This window comes from Eschrichtius robustus, chromosome 11 (assembly GCF_028021215.1).
Source record: "Eschrichtius robustus isolate mEscRob2 chromosome 11, mEscRob2.pri, whole genome shotgun sequence".
Lineage (NCBI taxonomy): Eukaryota > Metazoa > Chordata > Mammalia > Artiodactyla > Eschrichtiidae > Eschrichtius > Eschrichtius robustus.
In genome coordinates, this window is record NC_090834.1 from 52,084,429 (window position 1) to 52,104,542 (window position 20,114).

The 20,114-nt window shown below is 39.6% G+C and overlaps 1 protein-coding gene across 11 annotated transcripts in view; it reads left to right on the forward strand.

The window, feature by feature from the left end:
* DLG2 (discs large MAGUK scaffold protein 2) overlaps positions 1–20,114 on the forward strand; it is a 949,517-nt gene that overhangs the window by 781,945 nt on the left and 147,458 nt on the right. For all 11 annotated transcript variants that reach the window (XM_068554434.1, XM_068554426.1, XM_068554427.1 and 8 more), the window contains one exon: positions 15,889–16,003. In XM_068554434.1, coding sequence (XP_068410535.1) covers positions 15,889–16,003 — 115 coding nt within the window. The remainder of the gene's footprint in view (positions 1–15,888; positions 16,004–20,114) is intronic.

Sequence of the window (20,114 nt, forward strand, 5' to 3'; positions counted from 1 at the left end):
CAAAGTAACAAGTAATTTAAACAGGTATAAATCTATGAGATAAAAAAAAAAGTAAGTCTTGACAACACATGTAAGAAATATGAACAAAATTTTGGAAGCTGGAAAGATGGGTTAGTGAAAAATGACTTAAAAGAGCTAGAAAAGCATGAATTCAAGTCCCTACAGGCGTGTGAGATAACAGAAAAAAATGTGTATTGGTCTCTGCTCCCAGTTCCTGGCACAGAGCTCCTAAAACCCTTATAATTTCCTAAGTGCTAAGAATACTAGGAGCATCTCTTGTTGTAATATTGGTCTTTGACCTCTGTTCCTGACATAGAGCTCCATGAAACCCTTATAATTTCCTGGGTGAAAGGAGTATCTTTTGTTCTAATGAGGTGACTCTGGGTGGGCTCCTAGATGGCTCCTGGATGAAGGCTGGTTAGCAGAAAGAACAAGCCATGATTAGAAGCTTGGAATTTTCAGCCCCACCCACCTTTCTTTTGAGAAAAAGTAAGGGCTGAAAATGGAGTTAATGATCCATCATGCTTTTGTGATGAAGCTTCCATAAAATCCCAAAAGAATGGGGTTTGGAGAGCTTCTGGGTTGGTGAACACATGGAGGTGCTAGGAGAGTGGCTCGTCTAGAGAAAGTATGGAAGCCCCACACCCCTTCCCACGTAGCTTTCCGTACTCATCTCTTCCATCTAGATGTTCAACTGTATCTTTTATCATATCCTTTTATAATAAATGGTAAAAGTTGGGAAAATGTTTCTCTGAGTTCTCTGAGCCACTCTAGCAAATTAATTGAACCTGAGGAAGGAGTCATAATAGCCAGTTGGTCAAAACAAGCTTCTGTGTAAAAGGTGTTCTATTCACACCTTCTTCTGTCCTGATGAATCCGGAAGGGGCCAGCTAGGACCTGCTGGCCTGTTGCAGTTCTCTGTGGGCCAGAGTGGGCTTGGCGAGTTTCCATAGATCTGTTAATTCATTCTAAAGTAGCGCGGACATAACGAGATTGTATTAAAAAGGGCAGTTTCTTGGATTGACCCATAGAGACCAGCTCTGTTTGAGTTTACATAAAAAGGAAAGTTGTTGGAGTGCGTTGATTTCTGTTTCCTGAATTGGAAGCATAAAAATTCCATCCCAAAGCAAGTCCCACAAATATTTTCCGGGCCCAGACTAAAGGAGATAGAGAATAAATCTGCCAGTAAATACTAATTGAAAGAAATTTGCCAGTAAATACTTACCATGTGACTGCGCTGAAGCAACCCCCAGAATTGGACTTCAGTCCTCCTACATCTTCCAAATTGCTAGCCTTTCATTGTGCAAGCTGCAAATAATTGACACCAGGCTGAGTCAGCTTTCTGATCCTCACCCTCACGGTTCAGATGAGAGTCTAATTATAAGAGTTACTCCTACATCTCCAGAGGCAGCAGCCTTGGGATTTCTTCTTAAATTATTAATCAAGAGGAAGATAAATTTGCCTGATTCAGTTCTACAGGGATCAATTTTCCCATAGCATATTTTTATTTATTTGTGCATAAAAGTCACTTTTAATGGTTACTTACTTTTATTATTTTCTCATTTTTCCATAGGTCTAGAGGATAGAATGATCAGCTTAGTGTGTGTTTCACATAACTGTCTCACTGTAGCTGCAGCACAATCTTCATCTATAACAGTTCCATAGACCCAGGAAAGTATCTAATTTATATAAAATTACTTCACTTGTTAAAGATGTTATCTCCCTAAACTCCCAGTCAGTGGCATTAAGAAAGTCTGGCACGAGAACACTGGGCTGTAATGATGCCCCCTCAAAATTAGTGTGCCAATATGAACTCTGTGCCATTTTCTTTGCCTATTTCAAGGGCATCTCCTCTTCTGTTCTCAGTCAGTTGCTCAAGCTAAAACCCTGGACACTTCCACTTTCTTTCTTATATGCCACATTGAGTTAAGCAGCCAGGCCTCTTCTTTACACCTCCCAGATGTCTGTCCCCTCTTCTCCACTCCCACTGTCCTCACCATCTCTCACCTGGACCATTGAAAGAGACCCCTAAGTGACCTCCAGGATTCTGATCTCTCTACTGTCACTGTCCCATCTCTTCATCAGAACGCTGCTGGCTAAGTGACAAATATAATATATCCCTTAAGCCACCCATTGGTTCCATATTATCTTTGTTTTAGAGTTCCCATTTCTTAGCAAACAATATTGTGCAGAGGACAGTTTAGGGTTACACTTTGTCCTTACTTAAGTGACAGTTTCAATTTCCTATACACCCAGGGAGACCTTCACTTTCTCATAGATATTTTGCCAAAAATCAAGGGAACAATTTTATAGGAAAAAGATAGTGAAATAAGCAATATAATTTTTTTCTGCACTGTAAAAATAACTAAACTGAGGATGAAATTGTTACCATAAATTGTGCTCAAGTTCTGTTCAGCTCCTGTTTGTGTGTTTGGGGGCTGTGGGTAATTTCCCATTATGTGATTTTTCTGGTTGCATGCCATAAAATACTTATAATAAATAGAAACACACATAGCATCTCAAGAAGTTAAAGGTAATCAGGATTGGAGACGAATCTAGCTAGGTGGTTTTAGGATTCAGAAATAGATAATTATGATGAGAAAGAAGTGGAGGATAAATAGTTCTCTCAATCCATATCTTTGGCGATTCTTCCTTTTACCTCAGTTGGAAAATGAAAATTCTTTTAGTGGGAGAGCCATGGAGGGATAGAACATATTTATCAAAGTTTCAACATTTTCAAAATGGCTAGATCACTTTTTTTATCAGGATGAAGGAGGAATAGTCACACCAGCAGCTCCACTCCATCAGTTACCAAACATTTCTCAGGCATCTACCGTGTGCCACACAAATAATAAGCAAGTCTTTACAGATAATTAGTTTCATGTATGTGAAGTACTGCAAAGGAGTAATATCAGTTGCATGTGAAGGACCTGTCATAGGTCAGGGAGCTGTCTGAGGACATGATGTTGAAGACAGATGGGAAAGACAAGAAGCCAGATGGAGACCGATAGGAAAGGTGTTCCAGGCAGAAGGAACAGCATGGAAGAGAATGGAACTGAGAAAATCTCGAAAGCTAGAATCTGAGGAAACCAAAAGAGAGGGGACGTTAAGAAAAAGATGAGCTGGGGAGTTAAGCAGGGACCTTCTTGCCTTTATTAAGAATTGTAGACAGCATTCAAACTAGAAGCTAGAGCTAGTTGTGGAATTGCCATCACTGTGGAAATCAGTGTAGACATTAGATAGCAGTAATGAAAAGTCTTTGTGTGCAGAGGCCACATTTTAATCATCTTATCACTGGTGTCTAGCACAGAGCCTCGCCATGGTTGATGCTAAGGAAATGTTTGCTGACTGAACAGAAGCATTTGAGCAGCATAGCACTTTCATGGCTGTTACCTCAGTGAAGTCTCAAATCGATGCTAGGTCTCGGTGTACTATACCTGTTCTACTATGAGCAAGCCAGGGCTCAGAGCGACACTTGTAGGGGTGCCCAGGGGAAGGAGCCGGAGGAGCCAGGTCCTGTCATTCCCTGCCCACTATACTAGTGAGGAGGACTGACTTGATGTTGCCAGCTTTTTAACTTTATTAAATTAGGATGTTTAATCTTTTTAAATAATCAATTTAAATGTTTCTATTACGAACATTTTTAAGCATATGCAAAATTAGAATTTTACAAAGAACGCTCATGTACTTGTGACCCATATTCAATAATGGTCAAGTTTGCCAATTTGCATCATACAGCACCTAAAGTATTTTCTTTGCTGATGTATTTTAAAACAAATCCAACATTTATCCCTTTTCATCCCTACAGTACTCAGAAACTATAAAGAAAAAAGAGAGAACATGTTCTTATATTACCACAATGCTATTATCACACCCAACAGAATTTAAAATAATTCTTGGTATGATCTAATACGCAGTTTATAATGACTTAAATTTTTCTTTTTCCTAATCAGGATCCAAACAAGCACTGTACGTTACATTTGGTGGTTATGCCTCTTAAGTATAAAAAGGACATTTTAACAACAAAAAAGTAAGAAAGAGATACTTTTAAAGACAAAAAACCCCACAGTCTATTATGTAAGTTTAGATTTATGAAGTGCTCCTACCCTCAGCCTTATTTTTCATGCGGTGACATGGCCCTGCTCTCTGCAGCCGCTCCTGGGAATCCATGCCCGAAATCGTTGCAGATTCTGCAGCATCAGAGGCAGGGTTGATTGCTGTCTCTCCTGAGCATCTCCTGCCTCCCCGCAACCCTGTAAGTGCCCAGTGTGTGCTCGTTAGACAGAGGGCAGCAAGTGAACCTGGCAGTGCCCCAAGTCTGGTGAACCTGCACCAACAGGAGCCATGGTTTCCAGGTGACTTCGCGTCTTACACCCAGAATCACACTAATGACATACTGAGAAGCTTTCATTTGGGAAGTGTATTGGAGAGACCGAACAAAGCCTTTTCGTTTTGATCTTACCAGCCTGCCTTATAGAATTCACTATAGGTATGAATCTATAGCTTTATCAGAAATTGGTTATTAACTGGTTACTTAGGGTGACCAAGCCAGATAGCCACGGACCTGTACATGTCAGGAGCAAAAGAGGGAATAGCACTGTCACTTGTAGAGCAAAGTGTAGTATCAGTGTAGTGAAAAAAGCTGGTTGAGGCTGGAACTAGACTTGGATTCAAATCCCAGCTCTGCTGTGTGACCTTGGGTGAATTGTCTAGCCTCTCTAAGCCTCCATTTTCTCTTAGTGTTCTTCCTGTTGTGCTTCTATTTATCTAGGAATGGTGGGTTATCCTCCAAGATGATATGTATATGTATTTCTCAAGATGCTATTAAAGGATAAATCTGATAGGAATGTTGTGGAAGCAAGACAGATATTTGTACTCCTTATGTCATATCCAGGGGGTCTGCCAACCTGCCTACCTCTAGAGCCAGACTGCTTTATCTTCTTTCTCTGCCCTGGTCTATAATTAGGCAAGAATATCATCCTTTTCACTGGGCAAGATCTAACTGATTATTACTGCAGAAGAACACAGGAAGCTTGAACATTATTATTTTAGCTTCTAGCTCCATGATTTTAATACGAAAGAAGGAACAGGACAAATCCAGCAAAGATTTAACATTTGTATTTGCCAAGGAAGCATTTCTTACCTGGTTGGATATAGTCTTAAGCACTTTGCCTTAAATTAGAAGGCACAGCTCCTTGATCCTTCTTCTGATGTACCATTAGCTATGAATCACATCAATTAACTACAGCCTGTGCATCCCAGCTCTGAGCCTTTCACCCAACCTGCCAGCAAAACCTTCAGAGAGGATTGCCATTGTCAGCTAGGCCCTAATGATATCAGAAGTTTCCATTTTCCCCTCAGAGTTTCACGTCTCCTCTCTTAAGCATGATGCCCTATGTGGCTTTATTTCCATAGCCAAGACAGAAATCAAATTTCACAGCTTTGGGGACAAGTTTCAGATACTGAGGAAATATTCTAGGCAGAATGGAAATTTTTAAAAGGCTATATTGATATGAACTGTTGCTATCATCACTTTATATGGTATTCAGTTTATCAAACATTTTTATATCTGTTTCTTCATTTGATCCTACAACAACCTTGTGATGTAAGCAGGTTGTTAACATTATCCCCATTTTATAAATGAGGAATATAAAGCTTCAAGAGACCTTAGTCTTTTTTCTTTTCCATTTACAAATGTTATCACATTTAGTTTTCAAGCAATCTGATGAGGCGGGTGGTGTTTTCCTATTGTACATATGAGAAAACCAAGTCTTCTCTGGGTTGAATAGCTTGCACAAAATCCATCCTGTGAATTAGTGATGAACTTAAGATTTAAAGATTTAACGTAAGATTTAAACCTGTTTATTTCAGAGCTTTAAAAAGAAAAAAATTACACCAGGCTACTCCCAGTTGCCTGAAGACGCAGGCTTTGCCAAATTCAAGAAGTTTCTGTGCTGACTCCACTTTGCAATAATCCTGATAATCAAAGAAAATCTGCCTGTATGAATCCATAAAACAAAGCTGGCATGAAGCCAAATTGAAATTTGATGTATCTAATTTTCAGAGTTATACGTGTATTGTACGAAATAGCTGCTTGGGGATTCAGACTGTTGTTTGTCTACAAAACTTACTTCATCTCACACATTAAAGAATTCCTGAGCATTTCCTGAAACCTCTTTAAAGGGTCTCCAGCCAGGATGCGCGAAAAATTGTTCCAGTCAAAACAAATGATCCCAATTGTACTGAGAAAGAGAGAGAGAAACAACATATCTTAATTCAGTATATTATTAAAATTTATTCCAGAAGGTCTGATCTACATTGTAGTAGATTTAGCAAACAAAAGGATCATTTTTTTCCCCTGAAGTCTTTATTTAGCTTGCCCAATTTAGCAAACATTGATATTAGCATATATTAACTGTTAACTATGTGTCACACTCTGTTCCGAACATTGGGGATACAGAAAAAGCATGACAATGTCTTGCCCTCATGGCGTCCATAACTGAGTTCTTAATGCTCAGTGCTAGAGATCTCTTACTTCGTGGAGTTCAGAAAAGATAACAGACTCACCCTATTGTCTAGGTTTCCCAGTTATAGTTGGATTCTAGGGAATTTAGTTTTGAATCTGTTTATCTCTTTCTCTCTATCTCCCTGTCTCTCTCTGTGTGTCACACACAGCGCGCACATGCGCACACACACGTACACACACACAGTAGTTTGGATCAGAAGTAAGCCAAACAACATCTGTAAATCTTCGGCAGTGGAAAATTCCATGTCACCACTTTAACACAGAAGCAGGATGGCAACCTGAGAGATAAGTCAGGAGTTGGGGTGAAAGGCTAATTAAATCCTTAGGCAGAATTGTGGAGATCCACAGGCTGAAAATCCTTCCAGTGGCCAGAGGTTAGCTCTTTTGATGGCAGGTGGGCATGCCAGTACACATATGGGAGGGAAGCTAGTCTTCTATAGCAGTCTATAAAAACAGCAGCCTTCCCAGCATGACTACCTGAAAAACAGCTGGAGCCTGAAAGCTCTAAAGCTGTCTCTAAAGTTTGATGTAACATGGTGCGGCCTCTTTTTTTTTTTTTTTTTTTTAATTTATTTATTTTATTTATCTTTTTGGCTGCGTTGGGTCTTTGTTGCTGCGCGTGGGCTTTCTCTAGTTGCGGCAAGTGGAGGCTACTCTTCATTGTGGTGCACAGGCTTCTCATAATGGTGGCTTCTCTTGTTGCAGAGCACAGGCGGCTCTAGGCATGCAGGCTTCAGTAGTTGTGGCGCACGGGCTCAGTAGTTGTGGCTTATGCGCCCTAGAGTGCAGGCTCAGTAGTTGTGGCACACGGGCTTAGTTGCTCCGCGGCATGTGGGATCTTCCCAGACCAGGGCTCGAACCCGTGTCCCCTGCATTGGCAGGCAGATTCTCAACCACTGCGCCACCAGGGAAGTCCGCGTGGTGGGGCCTCTTCTGTGCCTGTCTGGCTCTGAAATTTCAGGGCAAATGAAAAAAGAAGAGGTGGTGAAATGGGAACTTTTGATTCTTTTCTGAGCTCCAAGTGAATAGAGTTATTTTTGTATCATTCATTATACAAAAGAATTGTGACAAAGTATTGCTTCTTGGGCTTGAGACATAACCAGTATTCTATGGCCATCCTCCTATGCATGCCTATTTGGTTAAGAGTCTAGTGGAGAATAACATGTCTCATATTTTTCTGAAGAATGTACTTTTCAGTATGGTCTCATAGTTTTTAATTTTTAAAGTAAAATTATCTATAATCTTTTGCAAAAAAAAAAGAAAAGAGTCTAGTGGAGAAAGAGCAGTGATATATATGTTTGGAATTTTCTAGTTTTAAGCACTTTTATTTATCATATTACATTGGTTATAAGGCTAACATTTTCCCCCTTTTATACACCCATACATGTCAGCTTGTGAAATCTGAGTGAGTGTTGAGTCCACCCTCTCCAAAAACAGTACTATTATTAATTGGCACTGCTTTTTGAAATCAATACTGCTTAAAAAGATGAAAATGAAGTACATTGTATTAGATATTCAGAACAACTTTGTATAGGTGCAGAGAAGATTTCCCCATTTTACAAAGGAGTAAACAGCATCTCTGAGAGGTTGAGGGATTTTCCCAACATCACTCAGAGCCAAGACTCAAATCCAGAACTTTGATTCCAGGGTACGGCTTTGAGACCCTAGTTGCTCTTCTCACTCTACCAGTAACCGTACAGTCTTTCACAAAGATTTAACCTGCCTCAGTTTCTCCGTTGTAACATGTATCTAACTGTATTGGCTTCTTCGAAGGTATCTCATTACTATTTAGAAAGTGCTTGATACACATATAGGAGCAGAAATCTAAGTGACAGATGCTCTTTTTATATTCACCCCAAGGAACCAGAAAATTAAAGGCTATGTACGAGCCTGTGTGTGAGCTCCTTAAGGCAAAGAACTGCCCAGTGGATTCAGTATCCCTAGCAAGTAGCATTGTGCCTGGCATGTAATAAACCCTGAAGAACTGTTTGCTGAATAAATGAAGGAAGGTATTTCCCCCAAAGAAATGGAAACATTTACAGTTGCTCACCTGTATCTCATTGCTGGAACAGTGATCAGATGCTATGCTAAGAATAGGTATAAACTATTCTGCCTGGCCCTGGTGACAACAGTGGTCATGTCCAGGTAAACAATATTGTGATTCCAGTAGACTGCACACCATTGATATTTGCCCCAACCCTATTGGAAGGTGCTCCAAAGCTCAGGCTTCCTTAGCTTATAAGCCACCAAGAACTTCTAGCTCAGGTTTGTCTATTAAAAGCATCACTTCTTGGGTGAGCAGCAGGTGGTCTCTTCAAACTGCTTCCCCTGGATTGTGGAAGTGGATAACTTGGCAGGAAAGCAGCCTGTTCTGCTTGGATGTACAGAATCCTGCTTACAGCCCAGTGATTTACCAGTTGTTGTTAAAGCTGCACACATATCCATAATGAGCAAATAGGAATAGGATGCCACCGTCCCCATTAGTGTGACTAAGGACTGGATATGCATTTGTCTTAAGAGGGGCCACCACAGTAACAACAGAAACAACTATCTTACATTTACAAAATGCTTCATGTCAAATCTCATTTTGATTCTCACACCACTTTGTGAGAGGAATCTCACAATTTACAGATGAGCAAACTGAAGCTCAGAAACTTTCCATGGCCCTGTTGGTAGTAAATGACAGGATTAAGGTTTAAAGCTGGCCTCCCAGCCTAAAATTCCCTGTCCTACTCTGCTCACTGCTTCCTCTGGTAGCTGACAATCATGAGTCAGCTGGATGAGGTCACAGCTGTGGAGGGGTATGCCACTCACCAGCTCACTTCGCGGACGACATGCCCATGGCTTCATGCTGTAGTCTAACCCAGTGAGCTTATTATTTTCTTCTCTCAGGCACAAGGCTGGCCATCCGAGCCTTGAAGATGTGAGCAGTTGTTCAGCTTTAATCAATGCAGATTAATCCTATTGCATTAAACGACCCCAGTCTCCTCACAGGAGGCAGTGCCTCCTTTCCTGCGTGGATGATGGGGTGAATTTGCTTCTGGGTCTCCTTGTTCACACTTGACAAATTGCATAGGAAGCAGGTATTTGGCAGGGACCCCTCTCATGTGTAGCACATGGCATTCACACCCTTGCCCTTGCTCCATCCAAGTGTCCATCAGTAGCTAAAGCCTTGAGATGATACCGATGGATGAGGTCACTAATATTCCTGAAAAAGGCAGCAGCTTTGGTATTGGGCATCATTCTCCTGACCTCCAGTTCACTGTGGATTTGTGAGAGGTCCCTGAGGAGCCATTTAGTGGTTGCCCAGTAGGTGAGTAGTTCCATACTGGTGCCAAGTGTCCCCATCATTGCTCTTTGGCCTGGTAGAGACATCAGTTCATAACAGGCAGAGTAAGGCTGTATTAGGGGGTACTGAGAGCAGACACAGCTTTCCATTTTACCTGGTACAGAAAGGGGTTATGACTTCTGCAAGCAGTGAACAAGAATAGGTGTTGAATTACACGTGAAAATTAACAGGAGGAATTGTCAGTAATTACCAAGAGCCAACCCTTTAGGTCCATCAGCTCTCTCTTGTAACCTTCCCAGCATGTCTTGAAGTAGGTACAGTTATTATTCCTGTTCTACTTATGAGGAAATTGAGCCCAATTTTCACAGTAATGCACAGCTAATAAAATGGCAGAGCCAGGATTCTGACCCTATCTACATAATCCAAATCTTCTACCCTGTCTACTATCATTACTCATCATGTCTAAGTGAAAGCAAACGATGTAATTCTAATATGAATATGTCTAGTCAGGAACAACTAGATTTAGATACCCAGGAATGTGGCATTTAAAAAAAAAATATGGCTTATCATTTATAGAGGGGAAAAAAGAACTAACCAGAGGTAATATTTCTTTTTTTTTTCCGGTGGATTTGTACTTTTAAAAATTGAAGTATAGTTGATTTACAGTGTTGTGTTAATTTCTGCTGTATAGCAAACTGATTCAGTTATACATGTATACATTCTTTTTTTATGTTCTTTTCCATTATGGTTTAGCACAAGATATTGAATATAGTTCCCTGTGCTGTATGTTAGGACCTTGTTGTTTATCCCTTCTACATATAAAAGCTTATGTCTGCTAACCCCAACCTCCCACTCCATTCCTCCCCCAACCTTCTCCCCCATGGCAACCACAAGTCTGTTCTCTGTGTCTGTGAGTCAGTTTCTGTTTCATTTGTGTTATATTTTAGATTCCACATATAAGTGATAATATGGTATTTGTCTTTCTCTTTCTGACTTACTTAGTATGATAATCTCTAGTTGCATCCATGTTGCTGCAAACGACATTATTTCATTCTTTTTATGGCTGAGTAGTATTCCATTGTATATATGTACCACATCTTCTTTATCCATTCATCTGTTGATGGACATTTAGGTTGTTTCCATGTCTTGGCTATTGTGGATAGTGCTGCTATGAACATACAGGTGCATGTATCTTTTTGAATTAGAGTTTTGTCCAGATATATGCCCAGGAGTGGGATTGCTGGATCATATGGCAATTCTTTTTTCTTAAATTAATTAATTAATTAACTTATTTATTTATTTATTTTTGGCTGTGCTGGGTCTTCGTTGCTGTGCATGGGCTTTCTCTAGTTGCGGCGAGCGGGGGCTACTCTTTGTGGTGGTGTGTGGGCTTCTCACTGCGGTGGCTTGCCTTGTTGTGGAGCACAGGCTCTAGGCACACGGGCTAGAGTGCAGGCTCAGTAGTTGTGGCGCACGGGCTTAGTTGCTCCACAGCATGTGGGATCTTCCCGGACCAGAGCTCGAACCCTTGTCCCCCGCATTGGCAGGCGGATTCTTAAGCACTGCACCACCAAGGAAGTCCTGGCAATTCTATTTTTAATTTTTTTGAGGAACCTCCATACTGTTTTCCATAGTGGCTTAAGGTCCTGCTTCTTTAATACAGTTTCCCACCTCAGCATTATCCTGCTTAATTTCCTTGTCAGTGTCCCATTCAAGAAGTAAACTCCTTTAGGTTCTTTTTCAAAACTATATGCTCTGCACCTAGTACAATCCCATGTGTAGGGAAGGAGGAATGATTGACCTTGAGGTTGGAGAAACAGAGATGAGTGAGGCATACCCACTCTCTAAGGAGTTTATGGGACAATAAAGGAGAGGACCAGCATGCACATAATACAGTAGGTGAAAGGAAGGAGAGTGAGATTTTAGGAGGGAGGGGTAGAGAATTGAGGAGGCCTTAGGCTCTAAGGGAGAATTGTGGTGTTTTAATAGGTACTAAGATGTGATGGAGACAGACTGACCTCACAGAGATCCAGGGTTGAATTCTAGCTCCATGTCCAATGAGCTCTGTTACCTAGAAGCTTTGTGACTTTGGTGAAGTTAGTTAACCTCTCTGAACCTGTTTCCTCACCTCTAAAATAATATGCTTACCTCAGAGCTTTGTTAGGAGAAATAACATGATTTTTAAGTATGTAGCAAAGAAACTAGTCTATTGCAGGTGCTCAGTAAACATGAATTTTCCTTTAGAATATATAAAGATTGAGCACTTTAAAATCTCATTAGAATGTTCTCCTGAGTGTTAGGAATTTATTGGAAAATATCCCAAAGGGGAGGGCATGCATGTGCATGAAACATTTGGGGAAAGAAGAGGGAATTAAGATTAAATGGACGTGGTAGTGTTAGATTTTTAACTTGTTGAAAATGTAGTTTTTAATACTATTGTAAAACATAAAGAAGGCATACTTCACAATTTATGTATCTACTTTCTTGTTTATTTCTAGAGCATTTCTAACTTTAAACTTGTTTATCTATGAGAGGCTGGAGACATAGCCCCTCTCCTCTCTGTCTCTGTCTCTCTCTCACACATGCATACACACACACCATTTATATTTGTAAACTCAGATCTTACTGTTTTTGCTTTGATGAAATTACTTGTAAAGCTTTATTTTTCAAAAAGGAGCAAAGAGGGATAAACATCTGAATACAGGATGTGTGTTTAACATGATTGTCAAAGTGGAGAAGTTGAGAACAAGATGGACTCCAATGAAGACAAATACAATACAATACAATACAACACACAATATAATACCTCCCCATCCATAGTGGGGAATGTAAGCACCATAGAATACGATGTAGAATAAACATTTCAAAAGGATGGTAGAAAACATTTTGGGGATCTAATAAGCCATACAGTAAGGAGAACACAGGAAGAGCCGAATAAAGTGCTGATCGCGTACAAGTTAAGTATCAGAAAACTGTTTCCAAAATGTATGACGTGGCTGAGATGGGGAGAGCGTAGAGACTGCCAAGAGAATAGTAAAAATAACAGTGGGATTTGGGAGTGGCCGTAATTAGACAGAAGTAAAGCCTTGAAATTAGGCAGAATAATTAGCCTTGAAAAAAAAAGTCCTAGAGAAGAAGCATTTTATCTTTCTTCATTTAAAAAAAAAAACCTTAATATTGAAAACAGGCAATTTCAGTCCTACAGGCATTTTAGAACTGAATTCATTTCAGTTCTGCTCACTTCCTCATTCATTATTTATTCATTCATTCATTCAGAAAATGTTTATTGAGCACCTATTATTAAATGCCTCCTGCATACCAGACACTAGGTTAGGAACAGGGAAAGCCTTGGTGAGCTCAGTCTAATGGGGAAGGTGAGCAGTGATGCAAATGACTGCAGTTTGGTGTGATAAGTACAGTAAAGTAGCAAAGTGGCCGTATGTAGTCAAGGACTGGCACTGAATTAGGTGTTTTGGTGGGGGGGGGGATGGTTGGAGGTGGGATTTCAGGTTTTTGTCATGATAATAAAGTCATCGAATGGTAAAGGGGTTGTCCTGGGAACAGACGGCAGATTCAGTGATTCTTAGGGGCGATGCGTGGTGTTTAGCTGGTGACAGTGTGGAGCATGGCTCAGAAGGAACGGAGAGTTCCAGCTCTGTGTTCCAGGCTAGATTATTTTCTCCAAAAAATGCTAATGGGGGCTGTGTGACTCTGTGCAAAGCTTTGACTGGTACTCATGCTGTAGTGCTGTACAGACCTGCCGTGAATGTGCTCATGTACACCAAGATCCCTGTCTGACACCAAAGGCTGTCATATGGGAATTGTTAAATAAATTATAGTCTAAACTGTGGAATGTAATTAAGGATATTAAGAAACATGATACTTATTATTTGAGAGAGGGTAGGAAAAGATCCAAGTTACACTGTTAAAAAGGGAGGAAAAAACATTAGCATAATATATAATTAAGATCTCATATGTGTGGGGGAGTATGTATATATTCAAATGAATTGAGAAATGTCTGCGGAAGCCCAGCACCTGCCAGCTATGTACCTATAGGCTATGCTACAGGGAAGGACAGCAGTGAGAGAGAAGAAGGGGTGTGGGGACCTCTCATTTTTTATTCTGTGTTTTTCTATACGGTTCACATTTTTACAACATCCATGGACTTCGTTTTGTAATGTAAATAAGAAATGAAATAATGCCTATGAAGCCCTGAGCACGGCATCTGCCATGTGGCTGGCAATAAATATTAATTGGATATTAATAGGATGGCAAGAAAATATGACTTGCTCAGAATGATTTAAATCTGCATATAGCATCATATTTATGGTTGTAAATGTTTTCTCTCTCTGCTAGAATGAAATGAAATAAATATCTTAAATTATGGTTAATAGATTTTAGGTTAAATAGGTATTCTGCTTATTTAAACATTTAGGATTTAATTATTCAAAGAGAAGTTTTGAACAGGAAGTCTTCCAAATCTAGGTAATATCAGACTTCGCCTAAGCACCAGAAATTTCCCGTCAGTTAGTGTTGTCTGTAGAGCACTAAACTTTAAAAATATTTAACATTCAGAATTTATTGTTGTCTATCATTGAAAACCAAGGTCAAATCATTTTCTTTATGAAATTCCATGCCACAACAGCCAACAGATATTCAGTAAATTGAATTTAAATTTAATTTTTTGGAACTTTTTATTATAAAAAATTTGAAGTACACTGTAAGTAGATCATCTTGTATTATATTCATTTAGTCATTCTTGTTTTTGTGAAAAGTTATGAATAAATTGAATTGAAAATCACATTGTTTTCTGAAATGTATTGAGGACCTCTGTGAAAATTCTTCATGCTTTAAATTCTCCGAAAGCAAGACACAGTTGTGCCAGGGAGGTGACAGACCAAGTTGGGATCAAGAACACGGAAACATCAAAAGCCATTTCTTTTTCTGTGCTCATTGTTTTACTAAGTGTCTTAAAACCTATTTTTCTTTCTTTATTTTTATTGGATTGATATGGTGAAAAATTTTTTCCTGTGATGATATAGCGTATTTTAATAATTATATTTCCTTGATTTTTTTTGACCCATATATTTTTTCTTTGAATGTTTCTAAAATAGATTTACTATTTTCTAACCCTGATCTCCTGAGAAGCTGATTTAAATATATTGTGTGTGTTAGAATTGATGAAGTTTGGCATGTGATGTTTTATATTAAAGCTATAAGGCAAAGTTGAGGTATGATCCCAAGTAATCAGCTTCTAAGAGCCCCCCAGGGGGAAAAAAAACTTAGCAAAATTAAATGGCGTTTTTTACACAGTTCATCACCAAACACTTGATACTCTGGTCTGTCTGGCTGAGGGTAACTAGAGACTCACCTCAGCCCCTATACTATTGGTAATCCCATGAACTTTTGGGGTTTTTTACCCTCTCATTTCTAAATTAAGCCTATTATTTAGAGATAATTATAGATTCACATGCAGTTGTAAGAAACAATACAGGGAAATCCTATGTACCTTTTACTCAGTTTTTCCCAGTGGTAACATTTTAGAAATCTGTAGCATGCTATCACAAGCAGGATGTTGACATAGACATAATCCATCAAATTTATTCCAGTTTTCCCAGCTTTACTTGTAATCATTTGTATGTGTGTGTGTGTGTGTGTGTGTGTGTGTGTGTAGTGAGTTCTGTGCCATTTTATCACACGTGCAAGTACCTGTATCCATGACCATAGTCAAGACAGGAAACATTTCCGTCACCAACAAGGATACCTTGTGTAGCCCATTTATAAAAACACCCACCTTCTCCCCCATGGACTTTTCATATATTGGGATTTGGTGGTGGTATGTTTTTGAGTTACCTTTTGGGAAGTAACTGGTTTGTTCTTTCCCTCTTGTGAATGTCTCCAAATAAATAATATGAAAGTGAACCTTCTGTGTTCCTCCATTCTTGCATTGTGCATCTCCCCATGGCTTGGCAAAGGGACCAACAACAGGGACGAAGGGTTGCCTTGAGTGTGCAGTATTTCTAACTTGCTGAAGGCACAGAACCAAATTTGCCACCTCCGTTTCCATTCCCAGATTACGCTCGATTTGAGGCCAAAATCCATGACCTACGAGAGCAGATGATGAACCACAGCATGAGCTCCGGGTCCGGGTCCCTGCGAACCAATCAGAAACGCTCTCTCTATGTCAGGTAGGCAACAGTGTATTTCTTACTGTGATCTGTACTTGTGAGCCATCAGCTTGGGGAGACAAAGGTGACGCCTTATAGCAACGGGACACGTGTTCTTGACTAACCTACGCTCGTCAATACACCACTGTAAGACCTTAAGTTTAACCATTCTGAAGAAATTTTTGAAATGTCATTAATTATGTTAAATTAGTTAAAGGCCCCTGCTTTTAACAAGTTCTTTGACCATGTTGTGATCCAGGGTAAAGTTCTTAGCATAGGTTGTAGTAAAAATAATGAGAAGAAATATTTTCAGTTCTGATACATCTTAAATTGAATATGTGGGCCAAAGCCCTGGACATTTGCTTACCATCAATATGGGAAGAAAATATTCTCATATTGCTTCCTGGCCTGCTTGACATCTATGCATTAACTTTGGTGTATTGATTGGAAATCAGAAGTACTCTCTCAAAGAGCTATGTGGTTTTTTTCTTAAAGTTTTGGTAGAATGACTTTCTTCTGTGGCATCTCATTACCAGTTGATTCTCAAACCACAAAAGTTACTTGTTCCTTGCCTGACAAAACTCATTAATTTACCAGAAAAAAGATGATTGATTGAACTTGAAATGCCTTGTGGTCTTTCATCCCTATAGTTAACTCTTGAGTAAGATCCATCATCACTCAACTATAACATGCACCTCTTAGCATAAGCCTTCTATATTCCTCCCAAAATATACTTCATCAGTGCTGACTACACTTGAAAAAAAACCCCAGAAAACTGTACACTTGCAAACTGTAAAAACTCAGTGAATTTGAAGTATCCAGTTCTTTCTTAAAAATAATTCACCACGGACTTCCCTGGTGACGCAGTGGTTAAGAATCCACCTGCCAATGCAGGGGACACGGGTTCGAGCCCTGGTCCGGGAAGATCCCACATGCCGCGGAGCAACTAAGCCTGTGCGCCACAAGTACTGAGCCTGCGCTCTAGAGCCCGCGAGCCACAACTACTGAGCCCACGTGCCACAACTACTGAAGCCCGCACGCCTAGAGCCAGTGCTCCATAACAAGAGAAGCCACCGCAATGAGAAGCCCACGCATTGCAACGAAGAGTAGCTCCTGCTCGCCGCAACTAGAGAAAGCCCGTGCGCAGCAATGAAAACCCAACACAACCAAAAATAAATAAAATTGATTCTTTAAAAAATAATAATAATAATAATAATAATTCACCATATTTCTCTGAGGATTTTATGTCATATTAAAGGATTAATTCCTAGTTTTTCATAAAATCTAGGAAAATCTTCCTAATTCCAATTGGAAACTATTCCTCATTCCACTATCATTCAGCTAAGAAGAATGATGACTTACAATAATAATAATGTAAGTATTAACAGCCAAAGGGGGAGAGTGATGTCCAGTTAATGGTGCAGATGAATCCAGGTATCAGTGGAGGAACCATGCCCATCCTTACTGTATTCTCTCTCCCTCAGGATCTGGTCTGACTCCCACCTAGGGTCATATCCTCCTGATCTGAAATTTCACTGTCTTTTCTTGACATGAGGTGCATGTTATAGACATTAATTTATGTACTTGGATTGACTTGTCCTGTTGGTTCCACTTTGGCTATAAAGTTATCTTTTGTGTGTATTAGGTAGGCACAGCAGGGCCAAGAAGGGAGCAGGATTCCAGAAGGCGGCAGGTTCTCGAAGGCCTTGATTTGCTGGCCTCTCTGACAAGCATAGAGTCCCTTCTTATTCCAGGGAGTTCCAGTACCTCAGAAGTCCTGAGATTTAAAATAAAAAAAACCCAGAATATCAATGTCCCAAATTTGTTCAACTGCATTTTGGAAGATTATTTTGATACATTTCTGTGTAATCTGTGAAAGGAACTATTGAGGACCACCCTAGAACATGTCTTGTGGTGACGTCACAAATATGATGGAAAGTAGCTGTTTCTGTTCTCCTTACTTGTGTTGTATTGCTATTCTTTGTGATATAAAATATTTTCTAATCTTGAAATGTTTTAGTCTTGGGTAGCAAATTAGGAAAAGCCAATTAGGTTAGTAGGTTAGAGATAAATCAGCTAATAAAAATGGAATGGTTATATAGAATAAAACTGGAAGGAAACATTACCATATTGTTGGTATCTTGTTAAAAAATAGAATGCATAAAAATGTCAATGTACTGGAAGGAGTTTGCCAAAAATATACTGGTAATAGCTTAGTCCTTTTAATTAAGTTGTGGAGGATTAGGAAAATTAAATGAAGTGCTCTGATGCTATTATATAAGACTAATAGACTTATTTGAAATAGTAGTGTTACTCAGAATCAGACCTTTATTCTCTAAAATGGTAAATAAAACTATAACATACAAAAGAGATGAAGACTTAAGGTAATAAAGAATGTTACCTTGTTAACATTCTAATAGTTGGAGGTCATATTGGAAGGAGGAACTACTTTTAAATGAGGCTCGAAAATAGCTGACACTTCATGGGAAATTTCCCAAATTATTTCTTCACAAGATACCAAAAGTGTCTTGTAGAGGGCCGACCTCAGTATCTAAATGACTTTTAGAGGCATAGAATTGAAAAAGATATGGACCGTGAATAGAGTAAAATCAGAGGGAAAGAACTTACAAGATCCCCTGGCCTTGTTCTCATGCAATGTGATAAATTAATTTAAATTAATTAATTTCATTAATTAATAAAATGAAATGAAATGGCAAGGCCTACAGGGGATTCTTACTAAAAATGATTCAGTATGTTTGTTTGTTTGTTTGTTTTACACCAGTTTTATCTATAGGATTTTCATAGATATGCTTGTTTCATCCAGATCGCTTGAATAGAACTAGTGCCAGTTGATTGTGCTTATTTTAGAAAGTCAACTAGTTGCTGTCTCAGAATAAATCAGTAGCAGAATTTCTCTGATTATATAAACATCAGATGGTGAGCATGTCTCTTTAATCTGAGAATGACACCCTGGAGTATTATTCTCTTTATTCTGCTCAGCTTTATGTAATTCTAGGGCTGGAACCTTAGCTATCACCAGGCCCACTGTTGAATTTGCAGAAGGGGAAACTGAAGCCCCGGGGGGGAAGGGATTTGCCCAGGACCCCACAGCCATTTGGTGGCAGAGTTAGATGTCCTGCCTCCCAGTGCCACATCACTCCACCTGCCCAGGGCTCAGCTTATGCGTATCAGCTGTTGAATGCACTTTGGCTATGAATCCCAGTGTGCTTCCGTCAGCACAGTGGCCGACTCTTGGATTAAGGAGTAGATTAGCTGAGAGGAGAAATTCAAACAGAAACCTCTTTGGGGTTTTTACGCAGGATAAACTGTACTATAGGGATTTCATAGGGGATTTCTTTAGTACTATTCATATTTTTCCATGAAGCTGAAACCTAAACCAGAAAGCAAGCAGCTTCTTTGTTCTGTAGTAAACAATTTAGCTGACTTAGTAGAACATTTGTTTGCACCACAAAACCACCCTTTCCCTTGGAGAGTTACCTCCTCTTCCCTATGTACACAACACATGCACACGCACACACACACTCTCTCTCTCACACCTCACACTCCCAACATCAGCCCTGCGCTGACCGTGTCCAAGACAGTGAGTGCGTCTTCTCAGGATCGCGCAGAAGTTGGCCTCATTCCCCTACTAGAAGTGGTCCTCCCTGGTGATGGCGATTTATTTGCCTGACAGTGTGGAAGAGAGAGGGAGGGAACTAGCACATCTGAGCCAGGCGGTGTTGTAAACTTGAGCCAACCCTCTCTATTTACCAATCTAGTTGTAATCATTTTCCTTCTTTTAATCTTTTTTGTAAGGTGCTTGAAGTGCTTTGGTAGTGCCATGCAAATGGAGTTGATTGTCGCTAATGATAATACTGTACATGTTGTATGCTAGTGATTTGCATCTATTTGATTTAATGATCTGTGTGTATTGTGTATTTCCTGCATTGTGAAACATATGTAGTTGTAGAACCTTAAAAGTAAATAAAATATTAAAAATTTGAATAAAATATTTTTCAAAATGCTCCACAAGTACATTATCAGTTCTTCAGCCATAGATTCACTTGGGCTCCTGAACCACTGGAATATGGGTTTCGGGTTTCGTTGCATGTACTTTGGGGCTCCCCATATG